Source organism: Eutrema salsugineum, unplaced genomic scaffold (assembly GCF_000478725.1).
Source record: "Eutrema salsugineum unplaced genomic scaffold, Eutsalg1_0 scaffold_5, whole genome shotgun sequence".
Lineage (NCBI taxonomy): Eukaryota > Viridiplantae > Streptophyta > Magnoliopsida > Brassicales > Brassicaceae > Eutrema > Eutrema salsugineum.
In genome coordinates, this window is record NW_006256612.1 from 4,982,830 (window position 1) to 5,000,592 (window position 17,763).

A 17,763-nucleotide genomic window follows, 5' to 3' on the forward strand; every position below is an offset into this window, starting at 1 on the left:
ATAAACAATCGGTCTAAAATATTAAATATTTGAGATTAATAAATATTTATATTATACAATAATATAATCGAGCTGATTAGAATTACATATATATATATATATATTTAAGGTCTATGAGTTAATTTATCAAAACATATAAGATATTAAGATGATTTGAGACAATTAAACTAACAAGTTAGTCCGTTTATATATATATATATTTTTTAATAACACAAATAGTAAATAAATATCTTATTATATTTTTCATAATTAATTGGTCCAAATATTCCATATTAGTAAATATTTATAGGGTTATACAATTATAATTATAGTCTTATACGGGTTAGTTTGTCAAAACATGTAAAATATTAAAAATGATTTAAGACAACTAAATGGATGTATTAGCAAATTCATAGATATATAGATTGTTTATGTGTAAATTTAAATTCACATAATTACAAAATTTATAATTAACATTAGATCAATGTATACTTAATTAACATATACTATTATTCTACTAATATACAAATTTTACTGTTTAAAATTAAAATATGATAACAATTTTTTGATTTAAAAAAATAAATAACAAAAATAAATTATATCTAAACAAAAAAAATAAATGCAACTTATATTAAAAATAAAAAAATAAAATATCCGCACGGGGTTAAAATCTAGTTTTGTTTTTAAAAAATAGCAAAATAAATTAATTCGGTGGAAATCAGATCCAAATTCTGGTATTTTAACACACCGTAAGTACTATGATTTGCTTCACCACTTGCTCTGGTATACTCTCGCTCTCTCTACTAGATCCCGATCTGGAAATTTCTCTACTTTCTTAACTCTGCTCATAAAGTTGCTATCTTTCGGGAAATCTGAGCTAAACCCCTTTATCTGGTAATCTTTTTACTTCAAATACAGCAGCTTCTTTCAGACTCTCTCTCTCTCGCTTTCTTCAAATGTTATTGCTTCTGGGTATTTCTGTGAATGCAAGATTCTGAAATCTAGGATCTTTTCTTTGATTAGCTCCTTACTTCTTAGCTGATGTTTGCTCTTAGTTTTGCTTAAAGTGCTGTCATTTGGGTTTGGGCTAATGATCTATTGGTTTAAGTTATATATCGAGTGTTTTGTAGATTTTAGTTTGATTTTTAGATCTGCAATTATGTGTTCGCTGATCTGTGTTGTTTTGCATCTTTTTTAGTATCATATCATCTGCTTAAGCTCAGGAATTCGACTTAACCCGTTTTAAACAAATCTTCAATAAACAAGCAGTTTCACCTTCTCGAGTAATGAGAGTAGATTAGTCAATACTGTGTAGACTGTTTTGATAATCAATTCTGTAGTTAGTCAATACTAGTCACTAAAAGTCTTTATGATTGGTTTTGCAGGTGCATGTGACTAGGGACTGTGCCGTGGGTTTAGAAACATGGCAATGGGGAAATATTCTCGTGTAGACGGGAAGAAGTCATCAGGCTATGGCTTAACCATTACCATAGTTTTATTTGTTTCTCTCTGTTTGGTTGGAGCGTGGATGTTCATGTCTTCATGGTCTGCCCCAACTGAGTCCGTTGACTTCTCTGCAACCGAGACTACAAAAGATGTGGAAACTACTACCAAGAGTGATTTCACTGACAAAGAGAATGATCGAGATTCCAAGAGTGAGGAAACGGAGGTTGTGACAGAGAGCAACGAAGAGAAGCCTGACCCTGAGAAATCTTCTGAGGAGAACTCTGGTGAGAAAACAGAGCAGGTTGAGGAAAAAAAGGAATTTGATGACAAAAATGGTGATGGTGATAGAAAAGATGGAGAGGGTGAGAAAGACACGGAGTCAGAAAGTGATGAAGCGAAGCAAAAAGAGAAGACACAACTAGAAGAGAGCTCGGAAGAAAACAAATCTGAGGATGGCAATGGGACCGAAGAAAATGCTGGTGAATCTGAAGAAAACACCGAGAAGAAGTCTGAAGAAACTGAAGAGAGCACTGAGAAGAGTAAGGATGTTTTCCCAGCTGGTGACCAGGCTGAAATTACAAAGGAGTCGAGCACTGGAAGTGGGGCTTGGTCAACCCAATTGGTTGAATCGCAGAACGAGAAGAAAGCACAAGTTTCCTCGATTAAATGGAAAGTCTGCAATGTGACAGCTGGACCAGACTACATCCCTTGTCTTGACAATTGGGAAGCTATTAGAAAGCTTCATTCGACAAAGCATTATGAGCATCGTGAGAGGCATTGTCCCGAGGAATCTCCACGCTGCCTTGTTTCTCTTCCCGAAGGTTATAAGCGATCCATCAAGTGGCCTAAGAGCAGAGAAAAGGTAAAAACCTAATATAGCCTGTTTCAGCTTCGTAATGTTTCTTGATCAGTGTTTTTGTTAATTCTTCTGTTTTGTGTTGCCACAGATCTGGTACAACAACATTCCTCACACAAAGCTTGCAGAAGTCAAGGGACATCAAAACTGGGTGAAGATGAGTGGTGAATACTTAACATTCCCTGGTGGGGGTACTCAGTTCAAGAACGGTGCTCTTCACTACATTGATTTCCTCCAACAGGTACAACTCTCTACCGATCTTTCATTCAATTGTCTACACATCTTCTCTCATTTTGACTCTTGACGTCATTATCATATGTTCTTTTTGCAGTCATATCCTGATATTGCGTGGGGAAATAGAACCCGTGTTATATTGGATGTTGGGTGTGGGGTTGCTAGCTTTGGGGGATATCTTTTTGACAGAGATGTGCTTGCTTTGTCATTTGCACCCAAAGATGAACACGAGGCGCAGGTGCAATTTGCTTTGGAACGTGGTATTCCTGCAATGTCAAACGTTATGGGAACCAAGAGATTACCTTTTCCAGGATCTGTTTTCGACCTTATCCATTGTGCTCGTTGTAGAGTCCCTTGGCATATTGAAGGTAAAAAGCTTCCCATCTTATAGTATGCGTTGGTACTTTGGTTCACTGAATAACGGTTATTCTTCCTTTTTTTGTTGTTGTTTGATCTGAAGGTGGTAAATTACTTTTGGAATTGAATCGTGCATTGAGGCCTGGTGGGTTCTTTGTCTGGTCGGCAACTCCAGTTTACAGGAAGACCGAAGAAGACGTTGGCATATGGAAAGGTTTAGAAAATATATTCCCTTTTGCTTTGGACATGAACAAAGGCTATGGCAATTGGTTTTTAACTTAACTTCTGAGATGCTTCTCTGTTTTGTAGCTATGTCGGAGCTAACAAAGGCAATGTGCTGGAAACTGATGACGATTAAGAAAGATGAACTAAATGAAGTTGGTGCTGCCATTTACCAAAAGCCAATGTCGAATAAATGCTACAACAAAAGATCTCAAAACGAGCCACCTCTCTGCAAAGACTCCGATGATCAAAATGCTGCTTGGTAGTTTATCTATGTCCCTTCTCACATCATATGACAATTAACGAGTAATCCAATGGAATTCTGTTCCTAAATTATATGTGAATCTGACGCAGGAATGTTCCACTTGAGGCATGTATGCACAAAGTGACAGAAGATTCATCAAAACGTGGAGCAGTTTGGCCTGAAAATTGGCCAGAGAGAGTAGAAACTGCTCCTCAGTGGTTGGATTCTCAAGAAGGTGTATATGGAAAACCTGCACAAGAGGATTTCACTGCAGACCATAAACGTTGGAAATCTATCGTTTCAAAATCATACCTCAACGGTATGGGAATCGATTGGTCTTATGTGAGAAATGTGATGGACATGAGAGCAGTCTATGGAGGGTAAGTAAGCAAAAATCTTTCATCAAAAGCAAAGCTGGCTCTATTTATTAGTTTCTGACTATCTCTATCTCTCTTCTTTGTGGGTATCAGTTTTGCTGCTGCGTTGAAGGATATGAAACTGTGGGTGATGAATGTAGTTCCCATCGACTCACCCGATACACTTCCAATTATATATGAACGTGGTTTGTTTGGAATCTATCATGATTGGTGTGAGTCATTCAGCACTTACCCTCGAACTTACGACCTTCTTCATGCTGATCATCTTTTCTCTGCACTAAAGAAGAGGTAAATATATGCACGGATACACTCACATATATGCATCTTCTCCGCTTTTCTGGTATTTCTTGATAGCAAAATCTGATGACCATTTGTATATAAACAAAATCCTTTAGGTGCAGCTTGGTGTCGGTAATGGCTGAAGTGGACCGAATTCTTAGACCACAAGGAACTTTCATAGTAAGAGATGACATGGAAACGATAGGAGAAATTGAGAAGATGGTGAAATCGATGAAATGGAATGTAAGAATGACACATTCCAAAGATGGAGAAGGATTGCTCTCTGTTCAGAAATCATGGTGGCGTCCTACAGAGGCCGAGACAATCAAGTCGGCAATAGCTTGAGATCAAGGAAACCAAGAAGAGTGTGGGTTAAATATAGTTTTATGACTTAAGTTTTTTCTTATATGATCACATTGATTATTACTTGTATTAGTCCAAATATCTATGTCCCTTTTTTCGCATTGAAGAAAATTGTATACTAGACAATTCTCAAAAGTGTAAACTTATAATGAGTTTTTGCTCTTGTCTTAAACACCCAAAAAACTCTGATTCTAATTATTGCAAGAACAAAGAAGAGATTCAAAACAACACAAGAATCTTTGGGAAGCGGTCAAAAGGTAGTGCATGTCGTAGAATCAACATTTTGTTTCAGAGTTGCATCAAATCAAACAAATTTCATACCGAAATTGCATAAAACCAAAAAAAAATTGGATTTTATTTGGTCATGAATTTGTAAAACCGAGATAACTGAATGCCCACACCAAAATTTATATGCAGATACAAAAGGAATGCCCAGAGCTAGATCCTAGTAATACAACTGACTATTGGACTTTGAAGACGGATAAGATTGGAAATATCAGTGTTGATATTCACTTGTTGTCCCTATGAGATTTGGATAGAGTCTAGTTTACTTTGGGGCAAGGATTGCAGATGCAGCAGCAGCTTCTGCTATAAGAGCAACTGGTTGACGAGCCTGAAGGCAAGCACCAATGTCAAAAGGGTGCAACTCCGAACCATCATAGAGAAGGTTCAGTCCTGGAAGAGTCACTTCTCGGCTCTCTGCTTCTTCAGCATCTGTCTTTGTTGTGGTTAAAGGTGCATTCTCGTCGATGGTTCTTGTGGCTGCCTCATAGACAGGGCTCAGGGTGTAGGATCTGTGACCACCCCAAAACACCTCAAAAACCGATAAAAGAAAAAAACAAAGTTCGTAAAACATGGAAGGAACTAAACTGACCTAAGGATGCTGCCATCGAAGCTCAGAACTTCTGTCCGGCAACGTTGGCGATTAGCTAGTTTCAACCGTTGAAATTCACTAGTGGCACCAGATATTGGTGAGGAAGTGTCCACGAGTGGATTCCACCTTCCGCTTGCGTAGTTCATGAGCTTACTACGAGGAGCCTCTTTTGCTTGTTCTTTCTGGTAAAGAATTTTAGCAGCTGGACCTGTTGCTTGGTACTGTGCACATATATCCTTCAACCTTTTCCTTATGCATTGCATTGCATCGTGTTGTTCCATGAGCGAATCAGCTTGAAGTAACTGTGATGAGACGATTCTTTTGCAGATATTGTTGCATAACTTTGGGCTGAAAAGTGGCAGACCAAACTCCACAGTTAAAGGGACCCATTCATACTTCTCATCATCGTCCGGAGAAAAGTGGCCTGACGAATCCTTTGCTTTAAAGAGTTTCAAAAGGCGAATGTAACCGACTGTCCACAATTCCATGTTGTTCGCCAGCTTAGTTAATAGAGAGTTCAACTTTGTATTTTCCTCAAGGGGAAGTCCAAGCTCGTCGCCGAAATGAGGAATGGAACCATCAGAGTTCTTCAGGGGTAATGGTATATCTAAAGTAACAATTCTTCCAGAGCTATCAAGATCATGCTTGCTGAGAGGCTGAACGAGAACAGCAGAACACTTGAGAAGGCAATTTAAACAGTGGAGGAGTATATTTCCCTTGACCAAGTTACCTTCAAACTTGTTTCCTAACCCACCAACCGAAGATCCATCCCAAGACCAAATGAGAGCTTTCTCACAGCCAGCTAGTGGAGCAGGAAGCATCCTCAGACACTGCCCTTTCATCAAGATAACCGACAAAGGCCCAGTGCCTACGGTTGAATACAATACCAGTTTCATCCACTGTGTCATGGATGAATGGGAGGGAGGACCGAAATGAACGGGCCCTGAAGGTCCAGGTAGAACAGTCGTAAGTGGGAGAGGAATCATTGAAACAACAATATCGTAGTCACGGGAAAACAGACGATTTAGAGTAGCTGGTGTTAGAGAAGCCAGACTTTCACAACGGAGAATATCAACGCGATATCTCTTCCTTTTTTTGTTTCCTTTACCGGTCTCGGGTCCTTCTATGGGGATTGGCTTTCCGGCATCCTGAAGGCTTAGGTTAGAACTGAAGGTCTCAGTCAAGGCAGTAGTATCAACGGAAAGTGTCGTTGAAGCTGCTTCATGCTCAGGGCTTTCAGGGACACGTTCTGTTATCAAGGGATCCCCCTGAGGGGCATCTGAAACCATCGAAGCCTCACTATTTTGGCTGGTTAAAGAATCTCCCGAATTATCAGGAAAAGTAACATCTGCAAGAAGAGTCACAGCCTCCTCATTGCTCAAAGTTCCCGAACCCATCGTATCAACTGTTGTATCAGTAGCAACTCCACCAGATATCAAACATTCCAGGACACAACGAAGGCTAAAGGCATGATTTGCAAATTCTTGCAGTTCACCCTCAAATTTTGCTCCCTCTAATGTGCTCAAATCCTGGCAAAGGTCCGGGATACTAGTATGCCCGAGTTTTCCCGCTTCATAGAGTGTTACCGCATGAGATTTCAATCCTATAACAGTCATTAGCATGAATGGAATCTATTAGAATATTTCAAAAAGTGATCCTTTTACAAAGATATGAAATTCATGGGCTGTTAATTGTTATTAGCGGGGCATCAAATGGAACTACGAAATGATACCTGGCGACACAGAACCCATCATTAGATACGATGTTATATTAGCATCAACTATGAAAGCAACCCGAACATGACTAGAACGTGATCCAGAGCTTTCTGCCCCTAAATTATCGCCATGTTGAGCTGTCTCACCATCAGCAGACATGTAAGTAAAGCCTAAACCAGCACGAGATGCAGCTTCTTCATCACTGAGGATGGCACGAGGAGACTCTGGCATAATCTTGTCATGAAGCACAGAAGCCGGATCAATTAACTTCACAGCCCATCCCAACCGGCAAACAAAAGATGCAGCAGCCTGTAACTGAGCTAGGTCAGCTTGCAAAGTGGATGCCAGTTCTGCAACTGTTGAGTTCTCATTTGAAACAACAAAAACTGCATAGAGTAATCTGCGAAATGAAGTAGCAGCTATTAGACTCATAAATAATCTCAAAGAAAACTAAATCCAAAATGAGATAAGCTTCCATGTAGCCTAATAGTTCCCTTACTCTTCAATAGGATCTTCGTACGACTGCTCTCTGTTGGATATGAACCCTTCAAGCTTTGAAACTGAAACAGGGATGCAATAGATGCATGTCAGTGAAATTCTTAGTCTCGCGAGACTGCAAATTAGAATCTGAGAGCAGACTATTGAGGAGCTTTACTGGCTTTGTTCCAAGTAAATAAAAATAACATAAAATTGTATTGGCTAGCAATGGAAAGTTTTGGTTATATGAAGAGCTGGTTATGAATCTAGTCTTGGAACCCTCTGACATGAAATAGGATGCCTTAGCAAAAATTCAACATTCTCCCCCCTTGGAGTACATAGAAGTAAGGACATTTAAAAAGAAAAAAAGTAGGGAAAAACTACAAACATAAACTCACCTTTAAAACGGTCATCCTGGTAGACTGGAACATCAAAATATACCAATCCTCTTCGGTAGAGGCCTTTTATGACTTCCGGATCAAAGAGTACATATGCATTAGCTTCCTCTTTGCAAATTTTATCTATTGTCGCCATCTCATCTTCTGAAAGTTTCTATGCAAAGAACAACGAATTAAGATCTGCTATCAGACAAGGAACAGTAGGATTGGAGTGACATCTAAGTAGTTCACTATGAGTAAATTTGGTTTCAAAAGAAAGAAGCAGAAAAGATATAGAAGAGCTTTGATCACCTTAAACTCTTCTATCGTGAAGTTAACAAGGCAAACACCCCACCAAGGGTCAATAGGGAAATCCACAGGTTGTGTAGGTAAGAACTCTTTTGCAATCGATTTGTTCAGCTTCCACATAATTTTCTGGCAAGCTCAAGACACGTATGAAAAGTAAGACATAATAGAAGCTAAATGACCTCCACTTCTTGGCTCGGGTTTAAGTGATTCTTTATGATCATATTTGACTATCCATATTATACCCAGGATTAGATTCTTCGAGTCGGAAGTCAAAGCAATAGAAAATTTGCAGAGTGTAACACTGTAACTTGCAAAGTATATCAGTAGTCTAGATGCAAAAAAAGTACCTTAGATCTGCATTTATTCATGATATCAATGAATTCATTTCTCCCTATGCCCGTAAGCCGGAAAGCATCTGCCGCACTGAAGTTTGGGATACTGTCATATGGTTGCTCTGTGTCAAATTAAAAGGAATGAGAACTGAAAAATTGTTGGCTAGAACTTTAAGTAAGTGAAAAGGGATCTGTAAAGTGAAGCAACAATATACCATTTCTCATGACTTCAAATATCATATCACAGTAGTATCTGAAAGGTGATATCCTCATCACACGGCATACATACTCCGCAAGGTGATACGGAAACAGCTGCAAGGTAATTGTTAAAAGGAATTAAGATCACAGGTCTTGTGACAGTAACAGAAAAAAATTGTCCAAAATTTTTTCCCATCTCAAAAAGCATCTCTACTTGTACCAACTGTGTGAGCCCATAGCTATCTTTAAGAATACCATCACAGAATAATGATTTGCTAATAACTCTCTCCTAAAACGCGATTAAAATAAAAAAAGACCACTTAAAGAGATTATCCATCAACACCCACCGCCAGATTCTTCCGCAAGTAACGCATCATATCTTCATAGTATTCACCTTCTTTGCAAACTTTACAAGCAAAACACGTATTCCATAGGAGTCTTTTTTTAATACAATGCTCAGTGACCCTGCATGCAAAGAACAATAACAGTGAAAAAGAATACTGCTATGCAAAGGTGGAACAAATAGAAATGGTCTAAAACAGCTTCACACCAAAATCCACAAAATGTTCATTGCTGAAGAAAGTCTAACAAAGTAGTGAAAGCAAGTCGTCTTCAGACATCACAAGAAAGTAAAAAGCAACAAAAAATCTAACCTTCTATGCCATTCATCTTTCGACCCAAGAATAGAATGAAGTCGTTTTGGGAGGTTTTCCCATGGACATTCTTCCCTTACAGCTTTCGATATTAACTGGTCCTCTATGGTAACTGGAGTGTGCTGCATCTTGCCCCAATTTTCGTATCTTCCAAGTAATAATGACATAAAAAAAAAAACAAAAAAGTCGTTCCACAGAGAAAAAACCAAGTCGTTCCACAGAGAAAAATGCAAATCCTATATCAATTTCTAACCCTGATCGGCTGCTTTTACGTAGTAGAATACTAGGCGAATGGAACACAGAAATGCAGTATAATTTCTAAGTATAAGACGCCACTAGATGAAATTCGAAGAACATCGGCGACTGAAATGGAACGATCTCGCCACTTATGATCCCAAACACATACGAAATTCAAAGACGATTTAACAAGACGATACAATGATATTGGCGATCGGAGATTACCTGAGCTCACCGGCGATTCCAGAGATACTAAAGTTTCCTTGACCGGAATCTCATGAGATCTGAAGAAGCGATGCCGAGAAAAAAAAAACAACGGCTAATGTACACGCCCTGGGCCGAATCTGGCAGTGTATGGGCTTTAGAATAATATATGGGCCCAACATCATATATCGTTAACGAATTAAATTGAAATAATTAATATTCATGAACCCAACGAACCAACCATAATCATTGAAATTGTTTGCAAGGTTTAGAGATTTCAACTTCTCTGTGAACATCAAAGGACCTACACTTATAACATCTTCCATTCATTTGCACATGTCTTTGTACCTAAAAATTCTAGTATTATACAAGAATCATACATACAAGTTGATTAGCAGATAGGACTGATTACTAACTTGTGACCCTTAATGGCCACAGACACCCTTAATGGCCACAGACAAGAAATACAAAAACATGTGTTTCTGTCTGGTTTGGTTGCTCTAAGGTTATCTAAATTCTAATACTCTTCTCTTTATATATAATGCAATAATCCTATTGCACTCTTCATCAACCATAACTTGTATTCAAAGAGTTTATACAAGCAGAACTTACATATCTTTCGATCTTTTTGTTACCCTTCTCGCTTTCCAATCTAATAAAAGTTTTCTCCTAAAAAATAATGATGAACACAAAGAAGCTCATGAAGATGGCTAGGAAATGGCAACAGAGAGCAGCCTTAAGCAGGAAAAGAATCTCATTTCAGAGATCAAGTATACTAGCAGCTCAAATGCTGCAGAGAAGGGATGTTTTGTGGTTTACACGGCAGATAACATCCGCTTTTCTTTTCCGATAAGTTACTTGAGCAACTATGTTTTTCAAGAGCTCTTGAAGATATCTGAAGAAGAGTTTGGCCTACCAATCGCTGGACCAATCACTTTGCCGTTTGATTCGGTTTTCTTGGAGTATCTAATCAAATTGATCGAACGGCGAATGGATGGAGATACAGAAAAGGCTTTGTTAATGTCAATCTCTAGTGCTAGATGCTCTTTAGATTGTTCTGTTCAACAAAGTAGTACTACTCAACAATTGCTTGTGTTTTAGAGTTTAATACATTTTTGTGTTATGTAAACTTTATAGTGGATTAGATATAGACAGAGAATTTCAGAAATAAAAACTATATATTACTTTGTTTCTTCTTTTAGATTGTCTCATCAAAGTTCAAAATCAAGTTCCATTTTGAAGGAAAAATGATCTAAATTCAAAAACCACTTCTTGTTACAATTCAACCTATCTTTCCGAAAAATGGTGTAGCTGCTAAAAAGTTCATTCACTGCAATTTATACAATTTCCATATGACTCTCTGTAAAGGTATATAATACTAAGCAAGAACAGTAGATGTTATTATAGAGTAGTCAGTTACTTGTAGTCTACGAATCTCTGTCCTAAGGAGATATGAAATCCTTGTTACAACAAGAAATGAGTAGTCAGTTACTTGTAATCTACGAATCTCTGAGACAATAATTTTTTGAAGTTTCAGAATTAGTATACGTAAAAAAGAACCTCAATCTACATTTCTAGTCATTTACAAGTCTATTACAACGCGAAAGAATATTATTCTATAGAGTTAATATTATTAAATCCAGCAACCTACCATAAGGTCCATAACCACTGAAATTTCTGCAGATTTATAGTTTCAACTTCCCTAGAGAACATCAAAGGCCTACAAGTTTCTACATCTTTCCTTCACTACCACATGTGCTTGTGTCTGAAATTTTAATATACGATTCAGTTACCCAAATCCACATGATCATGTCTTTTCAGAAGTTGATGAGCAGTCAGGATTGATTACTAATTTTGGGACCCATTATGATCACATACAACAAAGACATAAGCATGTGTTCTGTGTGGTTTTGTTGCCCTAAGTTTTTCTAAGAACTCTAAAAGTTTCTCCTTATATATAATGCAACGCACCTATTAGATTCCTCATCAACCTTAACTTACATACAACAGAGCTTACAAATCTTTTCTTTCTACTTCTTGCTTTCCAATCTAAAATCTCTGTCCTCAAAACGATGAACACAAAGAAGCTAATCAAGATGGCCAAGAAATGGCAACAAAGAGCAGCACTCCACAGGAGAAGGATCTCATTTCAAAGATCAAATACTACTACTAGCTCAACCGCCGTAGAAAAGGGTTGTTTTGTGGTTTACACAGCAGATAAAATCCGCTTTGCTTTTCCGATAAGTTATCTGAGCAACTCTGTTTTCCAAGAGCTCTTGAATATGTCTGAAGAAGTGTTCGGCCTCCCCTCAGGTGGACCAATCACGCTTCCATTCGATTCAGTTTTCATGGAGTATCTCATCAAATTGATCGAAAGAAGAATGGATGAAGATACTGAAAAGGCTCTAATAATGTCAATCTCTACTGCTAGATGTTCTTTACCATGCTCTGTTCAACAACAAGAACTATTGCTTGTATTTTAGAGAAATTATAGTGTACCCATTTAGATATGTGTTTTGTAAAATTATACTGTATTAGATACACAGATTATTTTCAGTATACAAACCATTATTTTTGTCTCTCTTTTAGAATGTCTCAACAAAATCAACTTTCATTGTAAACAAAGAAAACTGAGATAACTTCAGCATAACCTTTGTAACGTTTTACTGTAACTGTTGTGCTCTGAAACTTTCTGTCATGAAGATGGTGCAGTGGTTAAAAATTTCATCAGTTGTCCCTATGAATCTCTTTGAAGTTATACAAGAATGGACAAGAACTAGTACAGACACGAGATGTTTGTATGATCTGAGCTTAATCTATGTCAAGGAAATGTGAAATTTTAGGAAGAATAGTTGATTCGCTGGCGAGAAAATCTAAGGACCTACATGTTCTTCGTATTTGGTTCAACAGCACATGCCTTTCTTTGTATCTATCTATCTCTCAGACTCTGATAATTGATTGTAACCACAATTTTTTGTCCTTGATTTCACCAAAAGATTTGTTGTCCCCTGAATAACTACTTGATCTTATATCTTTGTGACTCACATTTAATTTAACCAACCTGTGGAGAAGCACGAGTTTGGTATTTTTGGCTTCTCTTGTATATACATGACCATGTCTTCTCACCACCATAAGTTTTATCGTCCACTAGTTGATTGGCAGGTATAATTGATTACCAAGTTGGGACCCTTATGACCAGGTAGAGTAGAAACAGAAGCATGTGTTGTGTCTGGTTAGGTTGCTCAGGAGCTTGTCTCAAAGCCTGTCTATACCTAGTAGTTTCTCCTTCTATAAAATGAATCAGGCCTATGCTATTATTCATCATTCACAACTTTCTTTCATAGAGCTCTACAAACAGAACTTACAAATCTTCTCGTGCTTTTTCGATCAATATATTTTTCAAGAAGATGATGATGAACACAAAGAAGCTAATCAAGATGGCCAAGAAATGGCAACTAAGAGCAGCCCTCCACAGGAGAAGGATTTCATTTCAGAGGTCAAGTGCTACTACTAGCAGCTCAACTGCAGTACAAAAGGGCTGTTTCGTGGTCTATACGTCGGATAAAATCCGCTTTGCTTTTCCAATAAGTTACCTGAGCAACTCTGTTTTCCAAGAGCCCTTGAAGATCTCTGAAGAAGAGTTTGGCCTCTCAACAGGTGGACCAATCACGTTGCCATTCGATTCGGTTTTCTTGGAGTATCTCATCAAGTTGATCGAACGGCGAATGGACGGAGATACAGAAAAGGCTCTGTTAATGTCAATCTCTAGTGCTAGACGATGTTCTTCACTATGCTCTTTGCAACTACAACAAAGTAGTACTACTCAACAGTTGTTTGTATATTAGATTGTAGCAAATTATGTTCATGTAAAGTCTATAGTGTATCAGATAGACACAGAAATACAAATTATTTTTCTCTCCTCATCAATATCAAATTTCTATTACAACAAAAAACTTTTTCCCTGAAAATAATGAACACAAAGAAGCTAATCAAGATGGCCAAGAAATGGCAACAAAGAGCAGCCCTTCACAGGAAAAGGATCTCATTCCAAAGGTCAAGTGCTACTACTAGCAGCTCAACGGTAGTGGAAAAGGGATGTTTTGTGGTTTACACAGCAGATAAAATCCGCTTTGCTTTTCCGATAAGTTACCTGAGCAGCTCTGTTTTCCAAGAGCTCTTGAAGATCTCTGAAGAAGAATTCGGTCTCCCAACCGGTGGACCAATCACATTACCATTCGACTCGATTTTCTTGGAGTATCTCATCAAATTGCTCCAACGACGAATAGATGAAGACACAGAAAAGGCACTGTTAATGTCAATCTGTAGTTCTAGATGTTCTTCACAATGCTCTTTGCAACAGCAAGAACAGAGTAGACACTTGCTTGTATTTTAGAGAATCAGAGTGTAGCAATTTATGTGTTTGTAAAGATTCTACTGTTTTAGATAGACAGATCATTTCAGAAACTCAACTATCATTTTTGTCTCTCTTTTGGACTTGCCTCATCAATATGAAAATCAACTTCAGTATCACTTGTTGTCACAGTTTTATCATATGGTCTGAAGAACAATCCTTGTACCATTTTACTGACATTTTACAACTCCTTTTAGCACACATATATTCTGAGACTGTATATCAAAAAAATGGTGAGGCAGACGTAAAATTGTTCTCACCAAGTTTTATCGAATGTCCTTAAATCAACCATCTGGAACAAGAAATCTGTAAAAAGGCACACATATACTGCACAAGAATGGTTGATTCACTGTCTATTTTTTCTGGTGAGAGAATCTATGGACCTACATGCCTTTCATCTCTGTTTCACAAGCATATCTTTCTTTGTATCTGATCATTGATTTCAACCAGATTTGTTGTCTCCTGAATTAACTACTTGACCTATAATTTTTGTGACTCACATTTCATTTAGCTAATGGTTCTACTAACCAACATGGACCCTCACGAAACAGACATAGCTATGCAGAATCATGAGCTTGGTTTTTCTTTGGCTAATCTTGTCTCCAAGAATAATCTACTTGACAAGTTATCAACTACTCAATTTTATATTTATGTAGATGATGTAACAGCAGCCTCTTGCATTCTTCATCAGTGTCATACTACCTAGTCATACCCACATGATCATGTCTTCTCGCAGGAAGTTGTATAGTCCACAAGTTGAATTGCAGATATAATTGATTACCAAATTGGGACCCTTATTGATCACATAGAGCAGAAACATAAGCATGTGTTGTGTCTGGTTAGGTTGCTCAGGAGCTTGTCACAAAAGCCTGTCTACACCTAATAACCCTTCTATATAATGCAACAATGCTTATAGCATTTTTCATCAATAACAACTTGCATCAACTCAAAGAGTTCTGCAACACAACAAACAAATAGTACCTTTTTTTTTTGCATTTCGATCTCAGTATTTGCAAGCTTTTCCCGGAAAATGATGAACACAAAGAAGATCATGAAGATGGCCAAGAAATGGCAACAAAGAGCAGCCTTGAGCAGGAAAAGAATCTCATTTCCAAGATCAATTACATCTGCTAGCAGCTCAACCGCTGCAGAGAAGGGCTGTTTTGTGGTTTACACAGCTGATAAACTCCGCTTTGCTTTTCCGATAAGTTACCTGAGCAACTCTGTTTTCCAAGAGCTCTTGAAGATCTCTGAAGAAGAGTTCGGCCTTTCAACCGGTGGACCAATCACATTGCCATTCGATTCGGTTTTCTTGGAGTATCTCATTAAATTGATTCAACAACGAATGGATGGAGAGACAGAAAAAGCTCTGCTAATGTCAATTTCTAGTACTAAGTGTTCTTTGCAACAACAAGAAGAACAAAGTAGTACTAGTCAACATTTGCTTGTATTTTATTTGCTTGTATTTTAGAGTCTCTATGAACAAAGAGACTAATAACCGATTTGTGAATATCAGAATATGTTTAGTTAGACTTTACTGAAATACTATATAACAGAAGATTTACCATCTTTATTTAAGAAACTTTCATGTTAGAGCAAAGAACATCAGTCGGCCGAATTTAAGTTAATGATATTTCAGAACTAAAACTCTCTATTCAGAATCTTGCAAAGCAAAAATCAAAAGATTTGGCCTCTAAAAAATGTAAACTTTAAAACATGTTCTTTTAATTTTTGTATCTGAATGATATATTCTCGGCGTTCATGTGTAATAAAGTGATGCTTTGGTACAACTGTAAGGTAGATTTATTTTGAATTAATATAACTTGAAAAGATGTTTACATTAACTGATTTCACCAACGATGCAACATAAAATACACATAATACAAACGAAGATACTACATTGAGTCGATGGTTCTTCAAGGGACTGCGTCTTCTTAGCAAAAGATAATCAAAAAGAAAAACCACATCCAACACAAGAGAACAAGCAAAGCCCCTGCAAAAGAACGATACAACAGATACAAGATGATAGCAACGATACGAAGCAAACTGATAAAACCAAAAAACCAAAAGATGAGATATGGATGATATAAACAGGTAAAAAAGTAACAGGTAGCTTAGGACATAAGAAGCTAACAGTGTCGCAAAGGCCTGTTCATTCACTTTCTGCCTCTGAAAAACGAAACATCCAACTACAATTGATAACTTTGGACATCAGATACCATAGGCAATTGCTAACACAACACAAAAACCAAATCAAAAAATTGGGAAAAATCTGCAATCTCAGCCGAAAGATGGTGATCTAGTGTTTAATAATCATGGGATTATCATTGAAATGGACATAATTTTCATCATTGATTGCAGAAAACAAAAAAAAGAAGTAGACTGAAAACAATATATAGGAGAGGTCAGATGGTAGTGCATGTCTATGTATCAACACTGAATTTCAGATTTGCAGACGTATGGTTATATAATCCTCATTCCTCCATTTCCAAACCATAAAAAAAGAAGAACTTTCGAAAAAAAAACAAACTTGAATAATAATACATAAACCAATCATTGAATATGATGGATCAGAGAATATGGCATATCACTCACTCTGCAAAAGCAGATCAGACTGGGTGTCACAAAACAAAAATGCCATTTCATCACTTCCAATTGAAAAAAAGTAAAAATCTCAAGATCAAAACATATATAAGAAATTTAAAAAATCAGACATAAAATAGTCAATCACCATGTCACATCCGTCGCAACGAATGCAAGTAAGACTGGGGCGACAATTCCTTATCATCACTTTCTCTAGAGAAAATCTCAAGATAAAACAAGAACCATACAAGAAAGAAGAGTAAATCTTTGAAAGTTTGAGAATCAGACATAAAAATAGTCAATCACCATATTACATCCATCGCAATGGATGCAAGTAAGACTGGGGCGACAATTTCTAATCATCACTTTCATCAAACTTCAAGAATCACAACATAGACACACGAAAAGCATTGACACATAACTATCTAAGAGTCCTAGACAAAACTAGAGATAATTGGCCGCCGATAATTTTATGGATGAAGGGTTTGTAAAGGTTTTAGCTTTATATAGCAGCAGAAGTCAGCTTAGGGTTTTAGGTTTTCTCTCCCACTGATCATAATCGTCGCCTCACAGAAAACCACACCGCTTTAGTTATGTGCGTAGGGCTTCTAAAGTAGATTTTTTTTAAAGCCTTAAAATAAGCCCAATTTAATATCCAAATCAAACCCACTTAGCCCATATCGATCGTCTCTCTCTCTTCCACACTCTCAACCGAAACTCTTCTAACTCAAACCATTTTTGTTTCTGACTTTCATTTATGTACAATTGGATTCTCTACAGTATAAGGACAAATAGTGTTTCTGTTTTAAAGACTAACCGTTTCATCTTTATTAATATTATGATATGGAATTTTGATTTCTTTCTTCTTCTCCTTAGTGTCCTCTTTTGTTTTGGTCCAACAAGAATTTTATACATTTTTCGTTTTATTAATATATAAGTACATATGATGTATATAGTTTGCGTAAGCATTTTGAACCCTAAGAAAAAGGAAACATACATACACCACACAAATTGCATTTTATGACGCAAAGCAAAC

General features: G+C 37.2%; 6 protein-coding genes, 5 non-coding genes and 1 pseudogene across 15 annotated transcripts; 6 read left to right on the forward strand and 6 right to left on the reverse strand.

Moving 5' to 3' along the window:
- The first annotated feature begins 737 nt into the window (after positions 1 to 737).
- On the forward strand, positions 738 to 4,546 carry LOC18992149 (probable methyltransferase PMT24). Its single transcript, XM_006415509.2, has 9 exons — positions 738 to 873; positions 1,365 to 2,287; positions 2,373 to 2,522; positions 2,613 to 2,883; positions 2,976 to 3,086; positions 3,182 to 3,356; positions 3,449 to 3,718; positions 3,809 to 4,003; positions 4,111 to 4,546. The coding sequence occupies exons 2-9, from the start codon at positions 1,403 to 1,405 to the stop codon at positions 4,337 to 4,339; spliced, it is 2,286 nt and encodes a 761-aa protein (XP_006415572.1). The 5' UTR covers positions 738 to 873; positions 1,365 to 1,402; the 3' UTR covers positions 4,340 to 4,546.
- Positions 4,547 to 4,656: 110 nt separating this feature from the next.
- LOC18992150 (protein FAM91A1) lies at positions 4,657 to 9,817 on the reverse strand. 5 transcript variants are annotated; one of them, XM_006415510.2, is made up of 11 exons: positions 9,755 to 9,817; positions 9,293 to 9,439; positions 8,987 to 9,104; positions 8,657 to 8,753; positions 8,457 to 8,563; positions 8,113 to 8,235; positions 7,822 to 7,975; positions 7,446 to 7,506; positions 6,964 to 7,346; positions 5,232 to 6,834; positions 4,657 to 5,151 (listed from the first exon to the last, which is right to left on the reverse strand). In XM_006415510.2, the coding sequence occupies exons 2-11, from the start codon at positions 9,418 to 9,420 to the stop codon at positions 4,905 to 4,907; spliced, it is 3,021 nt and encodes a 1,006-aa protein (XP_006415573.1). In that variant the 5' UTR covers positions 9,421 to 9,439; positions 9,755 to 9,817; the 3' UTR covers positions 4,657 to 4,904. The 5 variants fall into 5 exon arrangements, with proteins under 5 accessions (XP_006415573.1, XP_024008646.1, XP_024008645.1 ...); XM_024152878.1 differs by lacking the exon at positions 9,293 to 9,439 and having other exon boundaries at positions 9,755 to 9,801; XM_024152877.1 differs by having other exon boundaries at positions 9,293 to 9,756.
- A 488-nt stretch (positions 9,818 to 10,305) lies between these two features.
- On the forward strand, positions 10,306 to 10,897 carry LOC112084090 (annotated as a pseudogene).
- Positions 10,898 to 11,724: 827 nt separating this feature from the next.
- LOC18992151 (auxin-responsive protein SAUR64) lies at positions 11,725 to 12,312 on the forward strand. The gene has a single exon (XM_024152920.1). The coding sequence runs from the start codon at positions 11,806 to 11,808 to the stop codon at positions 12,214 to 12,216; it is 411 nt and encodes a 136-aa protein (XP_024008688.1). The 5' UTR covers positions 11,725 to 11,805; the 3' UTR covers positions 12,217 to 12,312.
- A 681-nt stretch (positions 12,313 to 12,993) lies between these two features.
- LOC112084068 (auxin-responsive protein SAUR64-like) lies at positions 12,994 to 13,662 on the forward strand. Its single transcript, XM_024152555.1, has one exon. The coding sequence runs from the start codon at positions 13,141 to 13,143 to the stop codon at positions 13,576 to 13,578; it is 438 nt and encodes a 145-aa protein (XP_024008323.1). The 5' UTR covers positions 12,994 to 13,140; the 3' UTR covers positions 13,579 to 13,662.
- A 38-nt stretch (positions 13,663 to 13,700) lies between these two features.
- Positions 13,701 to 14,126, forward strand: LOC18992152 (auxin-responsive protein SAUR64). The gene has a single exon (XM_006415512.2). It carries the CDS (start codon positions 13,704 to 13,706, stop codon positions 14,124 to 14,126), a length of 423 nt encoding a protein of 140 aa, XP_006415575.2. The 5' UTR covers positions 13,701 to 13,703.
- A 948-nt stretch (positions 14,127 to 15,074) lies between these two features.
- LOC18992153 (auxin-responsive protein SAUR68) lies at positions 15,075 to 15,699 on the forward strand. The gene is given in 2 exon segments (XM_006415513.2): positions 15,075 to 15,446; positions 15,448 to 15,699. Coding segments are annotated over 2 exon segments (303 nt in total). The 5' UTR covers positions 15,075 to 15,174; the 3' UTR covers positions 15,479 to 15,699.
- A 718-nt stretch (positions 15,700 to 16,417) lies between these two features.
- Positions 16,418 to 16,504, reverse strand: LOC112084242. Its single transcript, XR_002898199.1, has one exon. It is a non-coding gene; the product is annotated as a small nucleolar RNA Z196/R39/R59 family (small nucleolar RNA).
- A 39-nt stretch (positions 16,505 to 16,543) lies between these two features.
- Positions 16,544 to 16,629, reverse strand: LOC112084240. The gene has a single exon (XR_002898197.1). It is a non-coding gene; the product is annotated as a small nucleolar RNA Z195/SNORD33/SNORD32 family (small nucleolar RNA).
- Positions 16,630 to 16,711: 82 nt separating this feature from the next.
- Positions 16,712 to 16,797, reverse strand: LOC112084202. Its single transcript, XR_002898160.1, has one exon. It is a non-coding gene; the product is annotated as a small nucleolar RNA snoR4a (small nucleolar RNA).
- A 52-nt stretch (positions 16,798 to 16,849) lies between these two features.
- LOC112084201 lies at positions 16,850 to 16,939 on the reverse strand. The gene has a single exon (XR_002898159.1). It is a non-coding gene; the product is annotated as a small nucleolar RNA U31b (small nucleolar RNA).
- Positions 16,940 to 17,006: 67 nt separating this feature from the next.
- On the reverse strand, positions 17,007 to 17,097 carry LOC112084199. The gene has a single exon (XR_002898157.1). It is a non-coding gene; the product is annotated as a small nucleolar RNA U31b (small nucleolar RNA).
- Positions 17,098 to 17,763: the final 666 nt, after the last annotated feature.